Genomic DNA, 21975 nt, shown 5'->3' on the forward strand with positions numbered 1-21975 from the left:
TTGTGCTCACATCTACGGAGCCCTCCAGGGGACATGGGGATTTTTTTTTTCTTTTGTGTTCCCTCAAAAGAAAAAAAAAATCCCCATGTCCCCCGGAGGGCTCCGTACACATGACCCAGGTTAGTTTAGTCAGATATTTGAAAAAATATATATTTTGTGTATATTTTATTCAAATTTTGTGCTTTATCCATAGGACCTGTTTTGTCCCTATTCTCAAGAATCATTATCTCCACCCATTCTAAAGCTAAACCTGCGTCACGCTGCTAAATCAGAACCGCGTCAGTAGAGGAACGTCAATTACTGCCGTCGCCTCCAGGTGAGTGCTGCTGTTACCAGAAGAAAAGGCCCCACGGGTGGGAAAAGTTTCTCAACAACGACAGTAATGTTTCTAGGACAAATCAGGACTCGCAGAACGGGCCTACAAGTTCGAACAAGACGTGGAGACAGCCGCTGGTGTTGTTGATGATGATGAAGATGATGTCAGAATGACTCCTCTACGGCTGAGCAGGTCCTGATCTCTGCTGTGTTTATTTCGTAAGTGTGTCTTGTTGCTCCACCTCCAAGCGCCTTGAGCGGAGCCCGCAGTCGAGTCGCACTGAGGAAGCGGCAGACGTGAGGAGAACTGAGCCGAGAACTGAGCTGAGAGATGGCCGAGAATAAAGTGGGTCCGAACCTCCAGGCTGGAGCTGGATTCCTCGCCAAGCGGGTCCAGAAGTCCTTTAGTAGAGCACAGGAGAAGGTAAACTGAGACCGGTTGCTTTTTTTTTTCTTTTGTGTGTCTCCATTTATTCTCATAAATAGGCGTTAAACTCCGTCATGAAGCAGTCTACTGGAGAATATCTCTACCAGCCCTGTTGAATCTTGTTGGGATGCAGAACTTCTCTAGAACTGTAGCTCTGGACGCGCCCTCCCAGGCAGGGCATGCTGCAGCTGCCGTTATTTCACTCTAGATGACTCGGATTAAAGCATGCAGAATCTCATCATGGATGTTATCTGTTCCTCCAGAGAAAAGACCAAACTTAATCTTCTCAGAGTTCAGCTTATGAAAATCCTAACTTGCTCACTTTCAGCTGTTCAAAAAGAAAACTAGTTTGCTCTGTTCTGTGTTGTGAAGTTAGAAGCTATTCCACTGTGCGGACATACAAAAGTTGCCACTTCCTGACTGTTCACTTCCTCTTGTTGCTGTCTTTCTCACTCAGTTTGTGGTTGACTGGTTTGATTTTTGGTGCTCCACCTCTATAGAAAAACAACAATGTTGCGTACTATAAATGAGAGGCTTCGGTGAGGGATTATGTGGTATATATATCCAGACAGACAAATGAAATGGGGGCGGAGGGGAATTCAGAAGTTTTGTTTTACATGTTAAGCTGAAAACCAGCTGCATTCAGTGGAAGGTAAAGGCCACATTTATCTTGTTTGGCTAAGAATTTGCTGCATGTTTGAGTATCAGTGTGTCAGGATAAGCAGGGCTGGACCAACTTATCTACTACCTTATTAATAGCTGGGCTGGAATTTTATATCTGCTGATAAATTAGGTCAATATTTGCCATAAAATAAACCAGACAATATGTGAGTGGCCGCTAAAGGTCAGTAAGTGGGGTTCCGCTCTTTGTGTTGCTTTTGGAACAATGAGTCTGGGCAGCAGTGGAGACGCTGCCCAGGATCCACTGAAACATCACATTTATTTAGTTTCATACGTATCCAGACTAAGAGCAACAACAATTTCCAGTCTAAGCATTTCCATCAGGAGCATAGAGCAATCTATTGAAAACAGAAATTAATAAAATTTGATAACATGTAGAGGCATGTGCTTTGAGGCATTAGAAAAACCTGAAGTGAATTTGCTTCTGTTTCTTAATCCTTAAAAACTGGAAACCAGTAGATGAGCCAGAACTTATCTTCAAAAATGTTACGTTAAACTTCACAAGTTGGCAAAGACCAACAATAAAAAGAATATATGATCTGTCTGATAATTGAAACTTGAATTGATCTATTATATAGATAGTTAGTGTGATTAATTGCAATTAATGAAGTACAGCCCCTAAAATGAACTAGAGTCCCACCTCTACTACAAATACCTGGAGATCAGACGTTGCATTCCTAAGAGAAAGCTGCTTCCTTGAACCTCTCAGAAGAATCTCACCTGATGGAAAAGCGTTTTTTTTTGTTGTTGTTCTTTTCTGAACCACAGATAGCACAAACACTTTATCAAAGTTTTACACTGAGATGTAAAATTTGAATGTGCAAGGTTAAGAAAATCCTGATTTAATGACATTGCATTGATCTAAATAACAGTAACCTGACTTTCCTATTTGAAGTGTATTTGGCTAAAAAGTAAGAAGCCTGTTTTAGGATTTCTGATGCTAAATGCCTAATGTACCAAAGCTTAACATTATTAATGAATTTATTAAAAAATCAGAGGCTATAAAAAGTCTTTGCCTTAAATGCCCTCCTGTCACTGGTCAACTTTAAAGGTTTAAGAATAGATACAGTTCTGCACTTTGTCCTACTTTTCTTCACATTCTAGACAAAATGTTAATTTTGCAGCTTTATAACTCTGTATCACATATTAATCATTTAAATGTCCAATTGTTTCCCAGGTTCTTCAGAAACTGGGCAAAACCATGGAGACCAAAGATGAACAGTTTGAGGTCTGCTTCCAGAACCTCAACAAACAGCAGGTACTGCCACACCTCTGGCCAATCAGAATCCAGTCTGTTCTTCAATAGTTCAGCGGCACGTCTTACATCCTCCTCACAAACAGTCTTCTTGCGATTAGCGATCCATGGGGACTAAACAATCAGTATTTTGTTTCTGATGTTGCAATGGAGCCAACACACAAGTTCAGACAATCAGCTTGGCCTTGATTTGAGGATCTGGAAGATATTCAAGAACTTTTTTCTTCTCATCTCATTTTGCTTAGTTTCAGTTCTCTGTAGCATAAGTGTGAAGAGGTTACTATCATTTAGAAAGCAACAGATTTTTAGTTTTCTGCAGATTCAGATCAATTCTTGAAGAGGAATCTTTTGGTATGCTAGACAAAAATAATTGAACACAACACTTATTACTGCAGCCTTGTTTAGGTGGTCTAGCTTTAGCTTTTTAGTTCATGTTAGCCAAATGATCCTGTCGAATTACTGACCAAGTTTACTCACTTTATTACAATATTAAGGAAAAAAAACAAATCGAAGTGTATTTGTATAGCACATTTCAGCAATGTGGCAGTTCAAGGTACTATATTTAGTCTTGATTTAAAGGAACTCAGTGTTTCGGCTGTTGTGCAGTTTTCTGGAAGTTTGTTCCAGATTTGTGGTGGATAGAAGCTGAATGCTGCTTCTCCATTAAACACAACTTGGCACCTTTCTTGTATAACATTGGTAACGCAGATAGACAAGGATGTGCAGGGTTTCCCTCAGTGCATTATAAGCCTGGTGGGCCACCAGGCTTTACTTGTGCCCACACTAGGCTAAGCATTGCTTTTTTTTTTTTTTACTTTTTTTTATGTTTGCATTTTTTAAGACTTCACAGTTGGTGTTCAGATATTAATCTTCCAATCCTTCAATAATAACTATCAAGTGATATTTTAAATTTTTTTGTCAACTTTAAACATTTTTAACCGTTGGCACTAGCGCCCAACCACCAGGCTTAACAAGTTTTCTGGGGGAAACCTTGATGTGATGTGAGATCATGTTGAGTGGCATTTTTTGTTTAAACAAATGCAAAAAGCTATGATCCAGTTTTATTCCAAGGCTTTTAGGTTAAGCTGTGCAACTGAATGTACTCTATAGAGTTACTGTCAGGGATTAGCAGCACAAAGTATCTATAACCAAGTACTACAACAATTTATGTAGTCTTACCAGGCAGTTTGTTGAATTCATCAAATGACATGATAACAACTCGGTGCGTTCAGGTATCGAGAAGGGGTAATGACAACAGATTCAAACAGAGCAAGAAAGAGAACTTAAAGCTGCAGTATGTAGCTTTTGTAAAACATGTTTTTTTTGTTTTATTTATTTATTTATTTATTTAATTTCTTTTACATATTTGTTAAAACTGTCACCATGTCATGACAGTAAGACATGAGACAGTCTGTGAAAAGATCAGTCTCCTCCACCTCCTCTCTTGAGCTACTATTGCCGTTTGAAGAAATGCACAGCTCTGACGAAGGACAACCAATCAAAGCCAGAAGGAGGGGCTTAGTGCTGTCAATCATCCTTGTGTACTTGCTGTTCAATGTGTTAATGGCAGAGAAACAACTTACTGCTACAGGATAGCCGTTTATCAGTGTCATCAGTGGCCAACTGGCTTCAGCATTCATGACAGGCTCTGCTATCAGGAAGAAGCTGTAGCATACAAATTAGGGGAGGGGCAGGATGGGATGAACAGGCATGCAAGGCTTGATTGGCAGCACTAAGACCCGCCTCCTAGCTCTGACTGGTTGTTTCTAGTTAGCACTGGAAGAAGGTAAAGAAACAATTTCACATTTCATCTGTGTCATACCAAACTGTCACCACATAGTGACAGTTTTAACAAATGTATAAAAAGAAAAACTTTTTTTAAAGTTACATACTGCAGCTTTAAGTGATGATGAATAGCTGTTGTCAGATGAACTGGTCTAAGTAGCTCAGAAACTGCTGGTCTGCTGGGAATCTCATGGACAAACATAAATACTTAGTGAGGAGGAGTAAATCCCTTGCTGATGTCATAGAATACACAAAGTGGTTTGAGATAATATAAAGTCTGCAGTGGGTCAAATAACAACCAAAAAATGCAGAATGTGCAGACATGACCTGGTCGGCCGGTTTGTCAGTCAAACCTCTCACAGGAAAAAAGAAAAGCACAGTGGTTGATTTTTAGACCTTTGCAGAGGTCTAAAAATCGGCTTCACATGTAAAAATCAGCCGATCACCGATCTCCCAAAATGAAGGAAATCTGCACCAATAAATCGGTGCACCCCTGCTCCTGCCTCCTATAAAACAAGCTGAACTAATTGAGTAATAAGTTATATATTATTATATAAATCGACCTGACACTAATTTAGCAGATGTACAAATTGCATGGATGGATGATTTTAATTTGACTATTATTAATTATAACAACTAATATTTAAAAGCAGCGTAGGTAACCTAAATGCAGTTCAATTTCTTTTTATTCAAATTGAATCAAATAAAGTGTCTTAGTATAATTTTCTGAGGTAAATAAAGCAAGATAAAGTGTATTTTAAGTTCCTGAGGTTTTATATAAGTTATTCTGTCCTTTGTTATTGATTTTCTTGTCTGTATGGCCGCCAATACAATCCTCTAATGAGCATTTTTCATCTGTAATAAAACAATTTACCAAATTTATTTGAATATAAACCTCTGCAGTCCTTTATTTTCAAAAATTGAAACAAAAAATAACTCTGTTCAAGGCTACTTGTATTGATTTTCATGGGTAGGTTACCACTCATAATATGCAGGAGGCTCTTATTTGTTATTTTTATGTGAACGTGAAGCTCTGACATCTGTTCATCTGTGTCTGTTACTCTATTTGAGCTACTTTAACCATTAGCTTGTTGGCTAATGCTAGCAAAGTGGTCTCTGCTTACACCTGCTGACAAGCTTAACTTTTTTCACCTTTCTCTTGCTGCCAACTGTTGCGTTTGGTGTATTCTCCAGTTGCCCCTTTTAGCTAGGCTCTGTTTTGTTAGTGCCTGTTTAATTTTTATATTTCTGAGAGATAACAAGTAAAAGTCTGTTGTAAAAGAAAAGTGTCGAAGAGCAACAGGAAGGAAGTTCACAGAGTGACTTGCTTGCTGCTTTCACTTCATTATCTCAACTGTTACAACTATTTAAAGAGTAACTGCTATGATTCACCCTCAACCCAGTGTTTACATCCCTGCTACTGTTTTTTCATGGGTTTTTTCCTTTTCTCATTTCTATGCAGAAACCTATGTGTACATTTTTAAATTATCCTGATCAGTTGCTCATTTCTTTAAATCTGATAATGATTTATTTGAAAACTGTACTGTTCTTATATTTTTCCTACATTGGAAATTTTCCCAAATTACACAGTCTCTTAAGCTTATTTTTCTATTTTTTCAGCTTTGTGTTAATATGCATGCTTGTAATTGTCACTGCCACTGTGCCTCATTTCTGCTTAAAAATAAAAAACAACGGTTTGGAGTGAATACTGTGGATAAAACAGGAAATGTTACACCACCAGTTTGGCAATATTTTAGGTATTTGGGGGGAAAAATTATCTATCGACAATTATTGATATCGCTGAAGTCTTTAAGAAACTATGTCTCCTACAGTAGCAATTACCTAAAAGTAAGTAAATTATTCAGTATAAAAGAGGAATTTGTTTGGTCCTCTCTTGCACGTTGACAGAACCGACAGAAATCAAGCTGCTTAGAGATATAGATGAATACATATTTTATGTATCAAAACATTTGTAATTTATTCAGTTGTAATTTATGCCATATTTTTATAGATGTCAGATTTAAAAAAGAGGGTCCCACAGATTCCAGCTCATCCCACATTAAAATGGTACAAGTTGTTTTGTGGACATGACTGGATGCATAGTAATGGTGCCTGCAGGAGAGCTAGCTGCTGCTAGCACGTCACTAGCTACAGCGGCTAGTAGGCGCTGTCCTATCCACTAATATAGACCACTGCATAAGAATTTTCTACGACGGCTTGCTATGGCCAATGTAGATAAGGGGGGGAATGGTAGTAAACATGGGCAATAAAACCTCAGAAATTTTATAGAACAAACTTGGACATTCTCAGAGCTCAAAAAGTTGAACATCTGCAAGAAAAAAACTTTCAGATTAATTTCAGAAATGTTCTAGGGAAAAATTGGAAATTTTCTGAGCTCAAAGTTGAAAATGTTTGACTTTTGAAACTTCTAAGTTGTTTTTTTTCTACAACATTTCTGAGACTAACCTGAAAGTTTCAAAGCTTTTTCTTACAAGACCAGAGAATTCCAAGTTTTCTTCTAGAAAATGTCTCGAGTTTAATCTAAATGTTTTGGGGTTTTTTTTGCAGAAATTTACTCTCTTTTTTTCTATCTACCATATGTTGTCATAATTTCCCAAGTGTGGGCCATAAAGGATACTTTCTGTTTGCTGATGGGGAATAAGCTCCAAAAAGCAATGCAGCACACCTGAAACATAGTAGCAATAATGTGAGGTTGCGAAGGAAACTATGAAGCAAAAGTGTGACTTTGGTTAATTTCTTGGTTTTGTCTTGTTTTCCTCTGGCCACAGATCGACGGAACCAGGTTGTTTAAAGACGTGAAGGCGTACTATGCGGCGGTGAAAAGTGAGTTTACACACATTGCTTGTGCTGCATTCAGGCTGGACGTTGGCCGATGCTAGTGAGGCGAAAAGAGAAGTGAATTTGATCTATTCCTAAATTCTGACGGCTTTCGCAATTCTGTCTGCGTTGCTGGGCTGCAGGACAGAAAAGCAAAAGCTCACTGTTTAAAAAAAAAAAATCAGCAGACGCAGCGCTGCATGTATGACTCATCCAGTCAGGAAACAACAAGCTGTTTGACACAATGCCTTTTCTAAGACCTGCAACGCTTTTTCACAGCTGTGCATGAAACATCCAAGCGACTGTCCCTGACCCTGAGAGAAGTGTATGAGTCAGACTGGGACGGTGTGGACGACCTTGCTGTCATTACAGAGGTGAGGATTTTGTTCATTATGATATCTAATGTGAAATTGTGCAAAGTGAAGTGGAATTGTTTAAATGTATTTATTTAAAAAAAGAAGAAGAAGAATAGCATTTGCTCATAGACCTCCTTATTCTGCTACTCCTATATAAAATGAGGCAGGGTTTTCCCTCGGTGTATTATAAGCCTGGCGGGCCACCAGGCTTTACTTGTGCCCCCACCAGGCTAAGCATTGCTTATTTATTTAAGTCTTATAAAATGTTTGCATTTTTTAAGATGTTATAGTTGGTGTTCAGGTATTAATCGTCCAATCTTTCAATAACACATAGTTATCAAGTGATACTTTCAAATTTCCTGTCAACTTTAAGCATTTTTTGGTGACATTTTGTTTGATGAGGTGTGCATAAGACCGACATGATGCCGTCATAAACATGACACATCTGTCATGAACATGACGGAGTCTTTATGAATGTCTCTGACTGTTGTCATGAAGTGTCGTTCGGTAAATAATGACACTTTTAATGCAAAGTTGCTTTAAAAGTTGCATTGAAAGTCCATTAAAAGTGCCGACTTTGTATTATTTTGTAAATAATGACACTTTAATGCAAAGTCAGCACTTTTAATAGACTTTCAATGCAACTTTTAAAGCAACTTTGCATTAAAGTGTCATTATTTACCGAACGACACTTCATGACAACTGTCGGAGACATTCATAAAGACTTCTTTATGTTCATAACAGGTGCTGTCATGTTTATGACGGCGTCATGTCGGTCTTGTGAACACCTCGTCAAATAAGTGTTACCCATTTTTAGCTGAAAAACACAACGGGCTGCTAGATGAATGACTACCCTAAAGCCCAACCACTGGGCTTAGCAAGTTTTCTGGGGGAAACCTGGTGATGCAATTCTGAAATTTGATAAATTTGTTTACAGTTTAAACTGAACATGTCACGTGTTGACATAAACAAAGGTTTTGAATGAGAAGGAAGAAAAAATATGGTCTAATCTACCCCTTCTCTCAAAATTCAGCTTGCTACACCACAATCAACTAAACATCAATTGACCATCCATACAGATACGACTTTAAAAATAAAACGGGCAACATTAACAAAACAGAACTTGCATCATGTAAGTCCACAAATGCAGCTCCCAGGTCAGTTTAAACCTGTGGAGAAGTTTTAAAGCAGAGACAGAATATACAGCAGGACACAAAATCCACAATATTTGGCCTTTATAAAAACATGGTAAGGAAAAAAAACATTTTCTAAAGAAAGCAGTGAGTCGCGTTTTCAGTTTGTCTCAAGCTCTGAAGGAGAAACGGAAAACATCATCTGTGTTCTGAGCAGATGAAACTAAAGTTTATCTTCTTGGCTGAATGTGGAAGATGAGACGCCATCTTGGATTCTGTCATGCTGCCCCCTCATGAATCAAGTCCAGTTAGAAGCTGAAATACAACATGAATTTTTCACCATTTTTACATTTTATGAATTTATCTATGTTTGCTATATTGCAAGTTTTCAGGCTTTAAATTGACTTTTTTAAATTCAAGATTGTTGTTTCTATACAATGATTCTTTTAATGTAGTTTTTGGACTGACTGACTCTTCTCCTGTGCTTCAGAGTGAGGACTTGCTATGGAACGACTTTGAGGAGAAAATAAGTGACCAGCTCGTCCGCACCATGGAGAACTACACCAGCCAGTTTCCTGAGGTCAAGGTAAGGGAAAAAAACCAACTTTATTTATCCCAAAAGGAAATGAAATGTTGTCTTAAGTTTCTTCGGAGTCGTTGTGGACGGTGATTCTGTGGGGAGGAACGGCGTTCAGCAGCTGTGTTTCCGATACAGATGTGCCTGACTCATCTGTTTCAGATTTTCTAGACACTGTTTGTTTTCTCTACGGTTATAAATCTGACAGATATTAATGAATCAAAAATCTAATTGTTATGGAAAAAAAAAACAAATGTTCAACATAGCATCTGCTGTTTGGTGCATTTGAGGACCAGAAATGGTGGGAATTCTCTGTATTGATACATTTAATGAACTTGAAAAGGAAAAATTAGATTTCTACCTGGTTATGACTATTTGTAGTTGACCAATAGATATTGGTTAATTGTGTTGTTGCTGTATTTCTGTATGAAAATTGATATTCTACTAGAGAGGTGAGCAACCTGCGGTTCTTTGCTTCCAGTGGCTCTTAATAACTTTGACAAAAAGTCACAAAGAGCCAACTAATGTTTTTAAACATAGCTGTGTTCTTTAACCTACTTTTAAAATATTTTTAAAGTTTAGGGTTTAGTTTGTTTTAAGAATCAGAAATAAACTTATAGGACAAAATTGAGTCCCCACCCAAAAAAATTCCTTTGATTTTGAGAGCTCACAATGTGCAGACACTAAGTATGTAAATAAACTTTATAGAAAATAAATTGGATAATTTTTTTTAAAAGTTTACACAAATGCTGACATCCCATAGAAGAAAATACATCCATCCACTTTATTTTAAAATGTGAAAACAAAAATAAAAAGGTGTTGTGTTTTTTTAAGCATGAGAACAAGTTTTCTTCCATAAAAGTATTCATCAAAAAAGCAGCTGTTTTTCATATAACATTTGTGGCTCTAAACAAGTTTTATTTAGCTAGACAGAGGACAAAATGGCTCTTTCTATTCTACGTAATGCAGACCTCTGTTTTATCACAGTTTTTTTTTCATTATTTTTTGTTAGCTCATCTTCTTTTTGTGGTCATTGTAATGAGTGTTTTTTTAATTTGCTTTTTCAGGACCGGGTTGCGAAGCGGGGACGTAAACTGGTGGACTACGATTCAGCTCGTCACCACCTGGAAGCTCTGCAGAGCGCCAAGAAAAAGGACGAAGCCAAAATCACCAAGGTAACATAAATGAACGTGGCGGCTTAAAGCTGGGATTTCGCTTTTTTATTTTCCCAACGTTCTTTCTGATCCTGCTTATCAGGCAGAGGAGGAGTTCAACAAAGCGCAGAATGTCTTTGAGGAGATAAATAACGAGCTGCGGGAGGAGCTGCCTGTTCTCTACCAGAGGTATCAGCAGCATTAACTCAACACAGACTCAGATTAGCTGGAATCTGTGTGGAAAAACGAAAACTTTGTCTTATGGACGAAGTTCAAATTTGATGTGGTTTCTCTGTGTCTGCAGTCGAATCGGCTGCTACGTCACCGTGTTCCAGAACATCTCGAACCTGAGAGATGTCTTCTATAAGGAAATGAGCGTGGTAAGAAATCCCACTCCTGCTGTGCGAACATGCAAACAGACTCCAGAAGGTCCTCCTGTAATCACCTTGAGTTTCTTCTTTTTACAGCTAAACCGGGAACTTTACAATGTGATGAAGAAGCTGGAGACTCAGCACTCGGGCAAAAATTTCATCATCAAGGGTTTGAGTAGGTAGGGCAATGCTTTTACATTTGCTTTATTTATGGCTGCTGTGAAGCCCAAAATGTACCAGACTTTGGTTTAAACCAGATGGTCAGACTCCTTGAACATCTCAACCATCAGTTCAATCATCATTGAGACTGTAGTAGGCGGCGAGATACAAATTGATAATTCCATGGTCAAAGCTTGAGATCCAAGCTTTTTTTATCAGTTATTGTGGGGAAGCATAAACAGCATCTACTGGGTGGAGCAATAAAAAAAATATTCAGACAGATGTCAGAGAAACTGGCCACTGAAGAGTACACACGCAAAATGACATCATCAGAGCATCGACAACTGGGCGCTCACGGCCGTCCCACGGTCCCACGGCCCCACCCTTATTCATGCCCACATACTGAGGAACACACTGCCAATAGAGACACAAAGCCAAATGCAGACCTCTGTACCACAAAGCATCATTCCATTGGCCGAACTTTGGACACAAAACCGAGTAAAGCTGTTGACTCTTCTTTTTAAGTGTCTCACATTTAAATAATTACATTGCTTTGCTTCTACAAAGCAGAGACTCCTCTCTGAAGAGAGGCTGTCCCTGAACCCAAAATGCTTTGGTAATCAGATAGGCTCTTTGTTTATGGAAGAGATTCTTGCTGTGAAACATGGGAGGGGCTCGGCGTGATGGCTGGGTACGTCACAGGTTGGCCTGACTCTGCAGGATACAGCGACTTATGAAGATTACAAGGGGATTTCTGGAGCATGTTGTAGTGTTTGACTCATAGTTCTGGTTGTTATTCCTAAAGATAATAACCCAAAATATTTCATAGCAGCCCTTTACTGACAGTAAAAAGCTGTAAAAAAGCTGTTAGGCTTATGTTCAATTTTGCTAAACATATGGCTGTCACAGAACGAAGCAGACGCTTTGAGCAACACTTTAAGGAAGAAGGTCTTTGCATAACAGTTCAATATTTTTTTAGCACAATATGCTGATTCACAGAAAATGTCATTGAGTGCTGAGTTCTCACAAATCAAGGTTGTGCTTCATACCAAGGCTATTCCTCAGAAATGTTATAAAATGACCAGGACTTCATCATTATTATAGTGCTCACAAAAAGGTCAAATCAGCTTTAGATGTATACATATTTGATCAACAAAACCAACATGTAGAAATGTTGGTGCCCTTGTAGGAGCAGATGCTTGCAACAATGAATTTCACCTCAAAGGTTGGAGGCAGCGGTCTGCAGGCGTAAGGTCAACTGACACCAACCAGGCAACAGCTCAGCCTGTCTGCTCAAATATTTAACATCTGAAGCTCTGCTTTTGCAGAGGGGCTGGACTCCCTTGTGCACTGAGTTACTCCGGGAATCATGTTGGGAGTGTGTGAAGTACGAGGCCGCAGCAGAGTTCCCTTCCATAAACAAATGCCTAACACACAGGGGTGTAAATTAGCACCCCCCAGTGGCCAAATGCGGGTGTCGGTATGACGCAGTGTATGAATTTGAGCAGTGCTCCCGCCACCGTGGTGGGTTGGCATTTTGAACAGGAAATGCCAACCCACCATTGGCATTTTGAACTCCTGTCCAAACTCATACCGGTGGCTGTATGGTGCCTCAGGCCGCCACAATTTAACAAAGTATATAAAAAAAATCATTTTTATCAACCACAGTGGTCCATTGGTTGATTTTTTATGGATGGACATTGGGCTTATCCAATGAAATTCCTCAGTGCTCACACAGGTGTGTGTGAGAGTGAGTCTGGCTGGAGGAAGCCAACACGAAGCTCTCAGGCAGTCAGAAAAACACTGGACTAACAAAAGAAGGATGATGATAAACATAGAATTAATAATGAAGACTTTTTTTTGGATGTCTGTAATAAGAATTGTGAATTTAAAAGGAAAACCTTAAAAGTTAGGAGGGTAAATAAAACGGTTAGGAAACAGCTATTAATACCATTTAAAAATATTTAAAAATGACAAGAGACACATCTTCACTATAGTATCTGTGGAAACTGGTGCCAAAATGTAGAAATGCTCAGCATAAGAAATTATTGCAAGAATGTTGGGGTTGTGTAGTTAAAGTTTTCTGTTAGTAATTATTTAAAGTAAATCATGGACACCTTAACAGAGGCGTAGTGCAATAAGTTTATGTTAAATTAGTCTGTATAAGTACATAGTATGGTAAATCGGTTTTCTTAGAGTTGAGAATAAATCATGTTTTATATACACCGAGCAAAAACATAAACGCCCCATGTCAAATGTAAGAGTTTTATGAACATTTGGGTTACTCAATGTATAGAGAAACTCAAAATATATTTTCAGTAATTACTGATCTTCATATTGGCATTGATAACTTCATGGTATGGCCATTTATAGCAGATTTGAAGATTATAGGTGTTAGGTGGCCTTTAATTGTCCAGTTCAAGGATTGTCCAGCTGTTTCTCACTGGACATATCCAACCCATGCACGGAGTAAAAAAACAACTCGCTGAGTAATGCTCACTGACAGCAAGTTGGATTAATAATTATACACAAATCAAGAAAAATATTACTTTTATACAATAAATGTCATTGTAATCTCACCATGTTGTGTGTTAATCAGTCTGATTTTTATTTGATGTGCTCACATTTGTCCTTTATTTTCTGAGCCAATACTCTCTTCTCAAACAGCTCAACTAGCAAGTCAAAGAAAAGAAGGTCCCTGGCCATCTCCAACCCCATCCCCTGCAACACGGCTTTCCCAGCTGACCATGTCTCCATCCATTCCTCCACCCAAAACGGCAAAGAGGCTGCTCCAACATCCCCCGTCCAACAGACTCAAAGTGTTTCTGAAGAAGACACTGCCCCAGAGGAGAGTGCCGCCCCATCTGAAAGTGTCACTTCATCAGACTCGGATCTCAGCTCCAGCGGTGTGAATACACCCAAGAGGCAATCTGTGTGCGACAATGAGAACAGCAGCAAGAGCACACGCAATGAGAGTCCGGAGGACCTGGAGGCAGAGCTCGCCACCAATCAGTCGGATGACTCTGGACTCGGGGTGCCAAAGTCTGAGGCGGCGAATCAGGAACTGTCCAGCCCCTCTGATATGGCAGATGGCGATGATGTGCAAAGTCTCGACCAGAGCCCTGTGGACGATCAGTCATCAGAGGAGGCCAAACCCGAACCTCCGCCTGTTCCGGCTCCCCGCCACTCCTTCCACTCCACAGACCAACAGCCTCTGCTACCTGCCGAAGGGGAGCATCAGATGGAAACGTCAGACAATCCAGAGACCGCAGAGGAGAGAGATGACTTGAGTTCTCAGAATCCACCTGGCTTTCTCTACAAGGTCTACATCACTGCTGTCCAGTGGCAACACAAAATTAAACTTGTTAATTTTCTCCATGTTCTCCCAAAAAATATCCCAGTCCAAAATCAGACCCATTGTAAAAGAGGAGAGAATTCAGTTTTTTTTAGTTTTTTTTTAATTAAGAAGTTGCATATACTCTCTATTGGATAGTAAAACGCCCCATAGAGGACAGGAGGCATTCCTTCACAAGCAACTCTCAAATGCACCATGGTCTATTTTGTATAAAATCACATTGATGATAAATGTTAATTTAAAATTGTACATACACCTTAAAGATCCCCAATGAAAACATGTTTATAGGTTCTTAACCGTTTGGAGCAGAAAACGGGTTGAAAGTTGATCTCTTAACTGTATGGTGATGTTTGTTGGTGTCACTGGAGACGGGACTGCACATTAATATGGCCACTTATTAATAATTCAGACTAACGGACAACCAAAACAGAAAACGATATTACCCCATGAAAATAACTCAAAAATAGTTCAAATAATGTCTTACAGAAAGTTTCTGTCATGTTTGTATTAGAGCAGGAATGGAAAGCCCACGTTTGAACTGTTATGTTTGTGGTGCATTTATGGCCCCCAAAAATTAGATAAAACTCTATATAACTCTGAGATATTAAGAGAAATGGAAACCCTTACAAAAACTTTATTCTGTAGCAGAAGGACTTTAGAATAAGATAAAATACCAAATACATTATTGCAAGGGAACAAAATAATTCCTGTGAACAGGAAAATTTTCTTTTTTATTGAGTTGGAATTGAAAATCTCTCAGCCACTTTTGAACAAAAAATGAAAGTATCTTATTTTCCTCCAGGCGGTGGCGACAGAGAGCAATGAATCCTCTGAAGAAGGCCAGCTGCAGTTTGAACAAGGAGACGTCATCCTGGTGCTAGCTGACACCCAAGAAGTTAGTCTTTCTCCCTCTCTCTTTCTTTGTGCGTGTGTGTGTGCGTGCGTGGGTGTGTGTGCGTGTTCTCACAGAGCATATCTCGCCTTACATCATGCTGCTGCTCACATTGAGGATGACACCCTTCCTGTAAACTTTTGACCTAACAAGTAATTTCAGACCAAATACATTATGGAAACTTTTTAGCCTTCAGTTGTAAGCATTCAGCCTTTTTTTCCCCCCGCTTTTCATCATATGCTCATGAGGAGTTTTTGCCATTTTCTCAGAATAATTTTTACTGCAAATTAAATAAACAAGGAAAAAATGTGTTTAGATCCTAATTAATTTTTTAGACAATCCAGCTCCTCTGTTTACCATCGTAAGTTCAACAGAAACTGGATCAGTTCCTGGTTCCTTTGCCTCTTCTACACATTTTGTCATGTTACAGCCACAAACCTTTATGTATTTTTTGGAATGTTGTGTGATGGAGCAGTACAAAGTAGTGTGTAATTGTAAAGTGGAATGAAAATCTTCTTTTCCTTTCAACTTCTCCCTCTAGGGGTCGCCACAGTGAGTCATCTGTCTACATGTAACCCTGTCTTGTGCATCTTCTTCTCTCACACCAACTATCTTCATGTTCCCTTTCACTCCATCCATAAATCTGCTCTCTGGTCTTCCTCTTTGTTGGTTCCATCCTCAGCATCCTTCTGTACATGTCCAAACAATCTCAGTCTGGCTTTTCAGACTTTACCGCTAACATCTGACACGAGCTGTCAGTCAGATGCTGACTGACAGCTCCATTTTTGTCACCTCCAAAGAGAACCTCTTGTCATCAAACTATACTGCTACTCACAGATGCCCACTTCTAACCTCAGGCTTCCTTTAACAACTCTTTCTCATAACTTCATTGATTGACTCATCAACTTTCTACCTCTGTAGACTTCCCCCTTGTTCTTGAAAATTGGCACCAGCACACTTCTCCTCCGTTCTTCAGACATCTGTCTCTCATTGAACACTAGTTAAAAACTCACTGTTGTCTCTCCTGGACTCTTCCACTCCTCCACAGGTATATCTGCCTTTCTACTCTTCATCCTTTTCCATGTCTTTCCTGCTTCATCCTTACTAAACTTTACTTCCTGATCCACAGTAGCTGCTTCGTCTCCTTTTTGTTCTTTCATTTTCTTCATTCTATCAACTTTTTAAAGTACTCCATCCATCTTACTTTAACACTTTTTGAATGCGTCAACAATTTCATCTTGATTCTTAACCTGTTCACCTGTTGGTCATCCTTCCTGTCTCCATCTCTTGCCTTGCCAACCTATATAAATCATCCTCTCCCTCCTTACTGTCCACCCTGTTATCAGAGTCGGTGTTTGTTTGGCCTGACCTTCCTCTACCTTCACTTTATGCTGATGTCCCTGTACTCCTGGTGACTCTTCAGGCCTCACATTGTCCCACTTCTTCTATGTTGCTCTTTCTCTCGTTATATTTTGTTTTTTCTTTTCTCTCTTTCTAACAAAAACTGGATGACAAAAGTCTTCAGTCTGGTTCTTTGGTCTGAACTAGGCTAGCCCTTTTATTGAAAGATAATTTTGTTTAGAGATTGTATAACTCATTTTGCTATTTTTGTGTTGTTTTTTCTTTTGGCTTTTCAAAAAATGTCTTTCAGTTCCAAAGTCAAATGTTCATTTAGAATTTAAAGTTTATTGATCTTTGAGAACATGCTCTTGCATTATAATACCATTCCCATTATTTTACTTGAAAATGATCTCAAAGTTTATCGATTATCACAATAACTTCTGGGACAGTTTATCGTCCAGCATAATTTATCATGATGGTCGAAGAAGTGGTTGTGAGTGTGTATTGTATGCAAAGTGGGTGTGTGATCTAAGCTGTGTTTTCCATCCGTCTGTGTCTGGCAGCTGGACGGCCTGCTGATGGGGATCAGGGAGGAGAGCTGGAAGCAGCATCAGGATCTGGACCACCACTCTGGGATCTTCTCAGGAAGCCTGGTCGGGCCGCTGCAGGCGGACTGAGGCCGCCGGCCCTCTGACGTTCCTCCTTCCTCTGAGCTGATACTGGGTCACATGATGATGATGCAACCTGTGGAACAAACGGGACCAAGCTGATGAACATTACATAAGTGTTGTTTGAAAAAGTTCCAGTATTTTCACCTCTTTATGTTTTTACAAGATTTCTACAAGCCACTGTGAAACAATCTTTGAAAGCTGTGTTTTTAATATTTTACAAAAAAAATCAATAAAGTTCTAAATGATGGGGGAAGGTTTTTTTTTTTTTTTTTTTAAGTAAGACCTGGGTTAATACACCAATGGATTTATGTGCTGTTATATAAATAGTGGATTTTTACAAACTAACTGAAATTATGTGCACTGTAAACACAAAGACACCTGCAGCTCATCAGCATTTGCCAAGGATGTGAAAATATTCCAAAACTCTGGAAACACACGGGGGGAAAAGACAGCTGAACTATGAAAGCTGAACAAAGAAGGATTGAGCTAAAAATTTGTTGGACAAAAAAAAGCCAAATTTTGTTGAAAGCAATTAAAAAAGAAAGTAAAACATCCACCTGGGTGAGTGCTTTGCATGCATGTCATATTTGTCTTTGTAAAGAAAACCATGTTTCATTTTCCTTATGACAGTTTTGGTTTTCTGATTGTTTTATTACACAAATCTTCAATAAAGAACATTAAAGATTTAGGTGGTTGCCTGAAGAGAAAAAAAATCATTCAGCCCAGGACACATTTGTAAATAAGATGGTTTTACTCTGGCTAGAAGAAAAAAGACCAAGTTTTAAAAAGTGAACTGAACATTTACAAGCCATAGAATTTTGAAACAAAGCCAACTTGTTCAGTTGAGCTAAACCTGGGGTGCTCAGAGTGCGGCCCAGGGTCGTCTATGGTCCCCTGAAGTATTTTGTTCGGCCCCTGACCACCATCCTGGATGGAGCGAAGTTGATTCAGATGGACACTTTATTTTTACCATTTATTTTCAGAGACAGACACTGTAGGACTGCGTTTGTATTGGGAATTCACATGAAAAAAAACCAAAACATAATTATAAACCCATAACTATCAATGAAGGATGATGAAAGATGGATATTCAGGGACAGGTGAGAGGTCCAAGTTATATTTATCTTGACAGCATGTCTGCTGATCCCTAATAAGTCTTACATTTATGCATCAAATTAAGGCCTTAAAATGACTTAAATTCCTTTCAAAAAGCAACTTGGCCTGAATATATTGATCATAGGTCTTAAATTTTCTTTTGGCAGGATTATTTTATTTGTAATATATTCTATGTATTTTTGTTTTCTCGTCTTTTTTGCGTTCTGTGACTCACTGGTTCTAGCTAACTAGCTGTTGTGTTGTCTACCTTGTGTGAGTTAAAGTTTGTTGGCAGTTATCTGGATGAAGTTATTACGTTTCTTTGGACATGTAGATCTTAAATTCCATGAGTATTGACCTTAAAAAGTCTTAGATTTGAGTTGGTGAAACCTGCATAAACCCTGCTGTAGAACAACCCAATGGTGAAAAACCTTTTTATGTTTTAGATCTATGGTGGTTTACAGATCCTATTTCTGCAAAAATTCTTTGTTTGAATAAGATCCTGCGTGGTTAGTCTATTATTGAGCAGATTCATGTTTATTTTTAAAATTCTCTTGTGAAAAAAAAAAGAGTATGCTCCTTCCCCCTCAAGTTCTTTCAACGTCACAATTTTGGAGCATGTGGCAAAAAGTTTGGACACTTCTGATCCTAACAGCTGGTGATCCGTTTGTTTTGTTTGTTTGTTTTATCAGGGGGCTTATGCATACTTCATCGACATGCACAGCCATGAAGAGATTAATACTAAAAAGAGATATTCTCAGTGGAGCACTCTGGGCTTTGCTCCAGTATGAATCTAATTTATTGCTACTTGTCCTGTATTTTTTTCAGAGCGGGGCCCTAACTGGGTGAGGACATGTCAGAGGCTTGTTTCCTCCCTGCTGACCTTGCGCTGCGCTGCTCTGCTTGTTTGCAGTGTGAGTTTTCCTTCGGGCTCCTCTGAGGTCACTTGGGGCTCCATGCTGCCATGACGCAGCTCCATCAGTACGCAGCGTTAACGTGAAGAGGCACATGGTGGATAAACAGAAAAAGCTCCCCTATCAGCTATCGTCTCAACCCCTGCACGGTCGCATTTTTAGAGTTCACTCTGTGTAAACACCCTGAGGTGATATAAAAAGTGATTTAATCTTCCATTTCACATCTCTTAAACAAGCCTCTGGCAGCAGTGTTACAAAGTGCCTCACATGGAAGACCGCAGGAGAACAAGTTGCTCTCTGTGGAAATGAACAGAGGAAATGTTTAATATGTGTTTCTTTCTGTAATGATATTCCTCCACACCGTGGGCAGAGACACGACCGGTCAGGGCGAGGTCATGTCGCAGTTAGAAAAACAACATTAGCAGGAATGGACGTGTGTGCAGCTCAGTGCTTCAGGGAGCTAACACAGTTCATCTTCTACCTGAAGAACTGACGCTAAAGCTAACATGACTGTTGACTGGTTCTGCTAGTGTTTACTGATTTAAAGGGGCAGTATTATATAAAACTGACTTTTTTGAGCATTACATCATATTATTTTATTATTAAAGGTATTAAAACATACCTGGAGTGTTGCCTTGATTGTTTTTATGCATGTTTGAGAAATCCTTTAATCTCCCGTGGCAACCATGCAACTGTGCAAAATACCTGGTTGACCCTAGCTCCTCCTGGGAGCTGCAATTCCCAAGCTTCCAAGTTTCCACATTACAGAAGAGTCCTCTCTACTCAGCTCCTTCAGACTAGCCAGCAGCAATTAGCAAACACCTGTTAGAGCTGTGCATCATCTGAGCTCATTAAATCAGCTATTTCTCAGTCCAATGCAGGTAAAAATGTTGTTAAAGGGTTAATAGAAATGTTGTTAAAGGGTTAATAGAGGAGCTATGCTGTGATGACTTCCTGAAGGCAGAGTTTCAATAAGAGCAGGCATTTCTTAAAGAGAGATGCCTAATTTCAAGACATTAAATTATGAAGTTAAATTTCATTGAAGTCATATTTGATATATGAAGCATTTTTATAACAACTGATGTTAACATAGTTATTTGATTGTGCTACAAAATAGCACTATGTGACTGGTTCTAACACATTTAGTACATTACTGGTAGTTTCTTATACATATTATGAAGGGTTAGTTCAGATCTTTTAGAGGTGAGTTTCGGTGGAGTTGTCAGCAATAATCCGCTTAGCAGTAGACAGATGTTGGCATGTTGTTGGAATATTAAATACATTTTCAAAGTGGAGGAAGGCTAACAAGCTGGTTCACCCTTTTTCACCTTCATCTAAAAACAATCTAGAAACTACATTTTGTGTTGTCTTAGACTAATATTTAAATTGGTTTGATGCTCCGAAACACTAAAATGTCAAAAACGTGCAAAGGAAATTTGAAAATCAGAAACTAGAACTAAATACAGCTGATCTGAAATAGTCACACATTATTTCCTTTTCTAAAGAAAGCAACAGATTAATGTAGAGTTTTAAGAATATTTTCAATCTAAAGGAATATTTCTGCAGTATTTCCTCTTAAGTTCAAATTGTGTAGAATCCCAAAACCAATGCGACCTGTTGAAAGAAAGATAAATTAGCAAACTAATTCAATAATCTGAAAAGTAATTAGATTTTCAGGGTAACAGTTTATTTCAAGGGGGGTGAATAAGACTGACATGACACTTTCATAAACATGACATAACACATGTCATGAACATGAATAAGCCTTCATGAATATTTATGACTGTTGTCATAAAGTGTCATTCGGTAAATTATGACACTTTTAATACAAAGTTGACATTATTCAAAATGTCTTTGTTATGACAACTTGACATTAACCAAGAAATCATTACTGTTTAAACTTTACCTTTAATAACATAAAGTTACCTAATTTTTAAAGTGCAATCAGTAATACTTTTATAACAAATTTATATCAGTAATGATTTCTTGGTTAATGTCAAGTTGTCATAACAAAGACATTTTGAATAATGTCAGCTTTGTATTAAAAGTGTCATAATTTACCGAATGACGCTTTATGACAAGAGTCATAAATATTCATGAAGGCTTATTCATGTTCATGACAGGTGTTATGTCAGTCTTATTCACCCCCCTTCAAATAAAGTGTTACCGATTTTCAGTTTTTCGTTTAATAAAGGAGTAAATACTCTTTTGCTGGATTGTATTGTACATGGCTTTTGTTTTGTTGTGAGCTTAGAAAACTATAATTATTTTTATTCCTAGAAAAGTAATACTGTTTCTCATGCTGTGATTATTGGAAAAAAAACCTTCCTTGTGTAGATTAGATCATTAGAGATAGAAGAATGAGTACAGGCTTCCCTGTTCGCTTTAGTTTAAACATGCGCTCTCTCCTTCTTCCCACGTTTTTGGCTAATTAAGTAATTAAGAGCCACATTGGGCCCCAGAGATGCAGTTTAAAGACCCCTAGCCTGTTGTCATGTATCCACACATGAGCAATTTCAGGTTTTTTTTAAATACCCACACGATGACTTTAGAAAGTACTCAGCAGAATCACCCCTCCCCCCCAAAACTCCCACATTAGCAACCACGTCGCTATTTTAATTGTGATAATCATGTGGCTTCCTGCGTGTTTGGGTGG

At 38.6% G+C, this 21975-nt stretch overlaps 1 protein-coding gene across 1 annotated transcript; it reads left to right on the forward strand.

Annotated features, from left to right (window-relative positions):
* The first annotated feature begins 352 nt into the window (after positions 1-352).
* On the forward strand, positions 353-17864 carry bin2b (bridging integrator 2b). The gene is made up of 12 exons (XM_014999067.2): positions 353-739; positions 2601-2681; positions 7253-7307; positions 7581-7675; positions 9281-9376; positions 10435-10542; positions 10625-10710; positions 10826-10901; positions 10989-11071; positions 13719-14373; positions 15209-15301; positions 17203-17864. Exons 1-12 carry the CDS (start codon positions 647-649, stop codon positions 17314-17316), a joined length of 1635 nt encoding a protein of 544 aa, XP_014854553.2. The 5' UTR covers positions 353-646; the 3' UTR covers positions 17317-17864.
* The last annotated feature ends 4111 nt before the right edge of the window (positions 17865-21975 follow it).

The sequence above is a fragment of the Poecilia mexicana genome, unplaced genomic scaffold, assembly GCF_051168715.1.
Source record: "Poecilia mexicana isolate PSO_F unplaced genomic scaffold, ASM5116871v1 scaffold_5, whole genome shotgun sequence".
Lineage (NCBI taxonomy): Eukaryota > Metazoa > Chordata > Actinopteri > Cyprinodontiformes > Poeciliidae > Poecilia > Poecilia mexicana.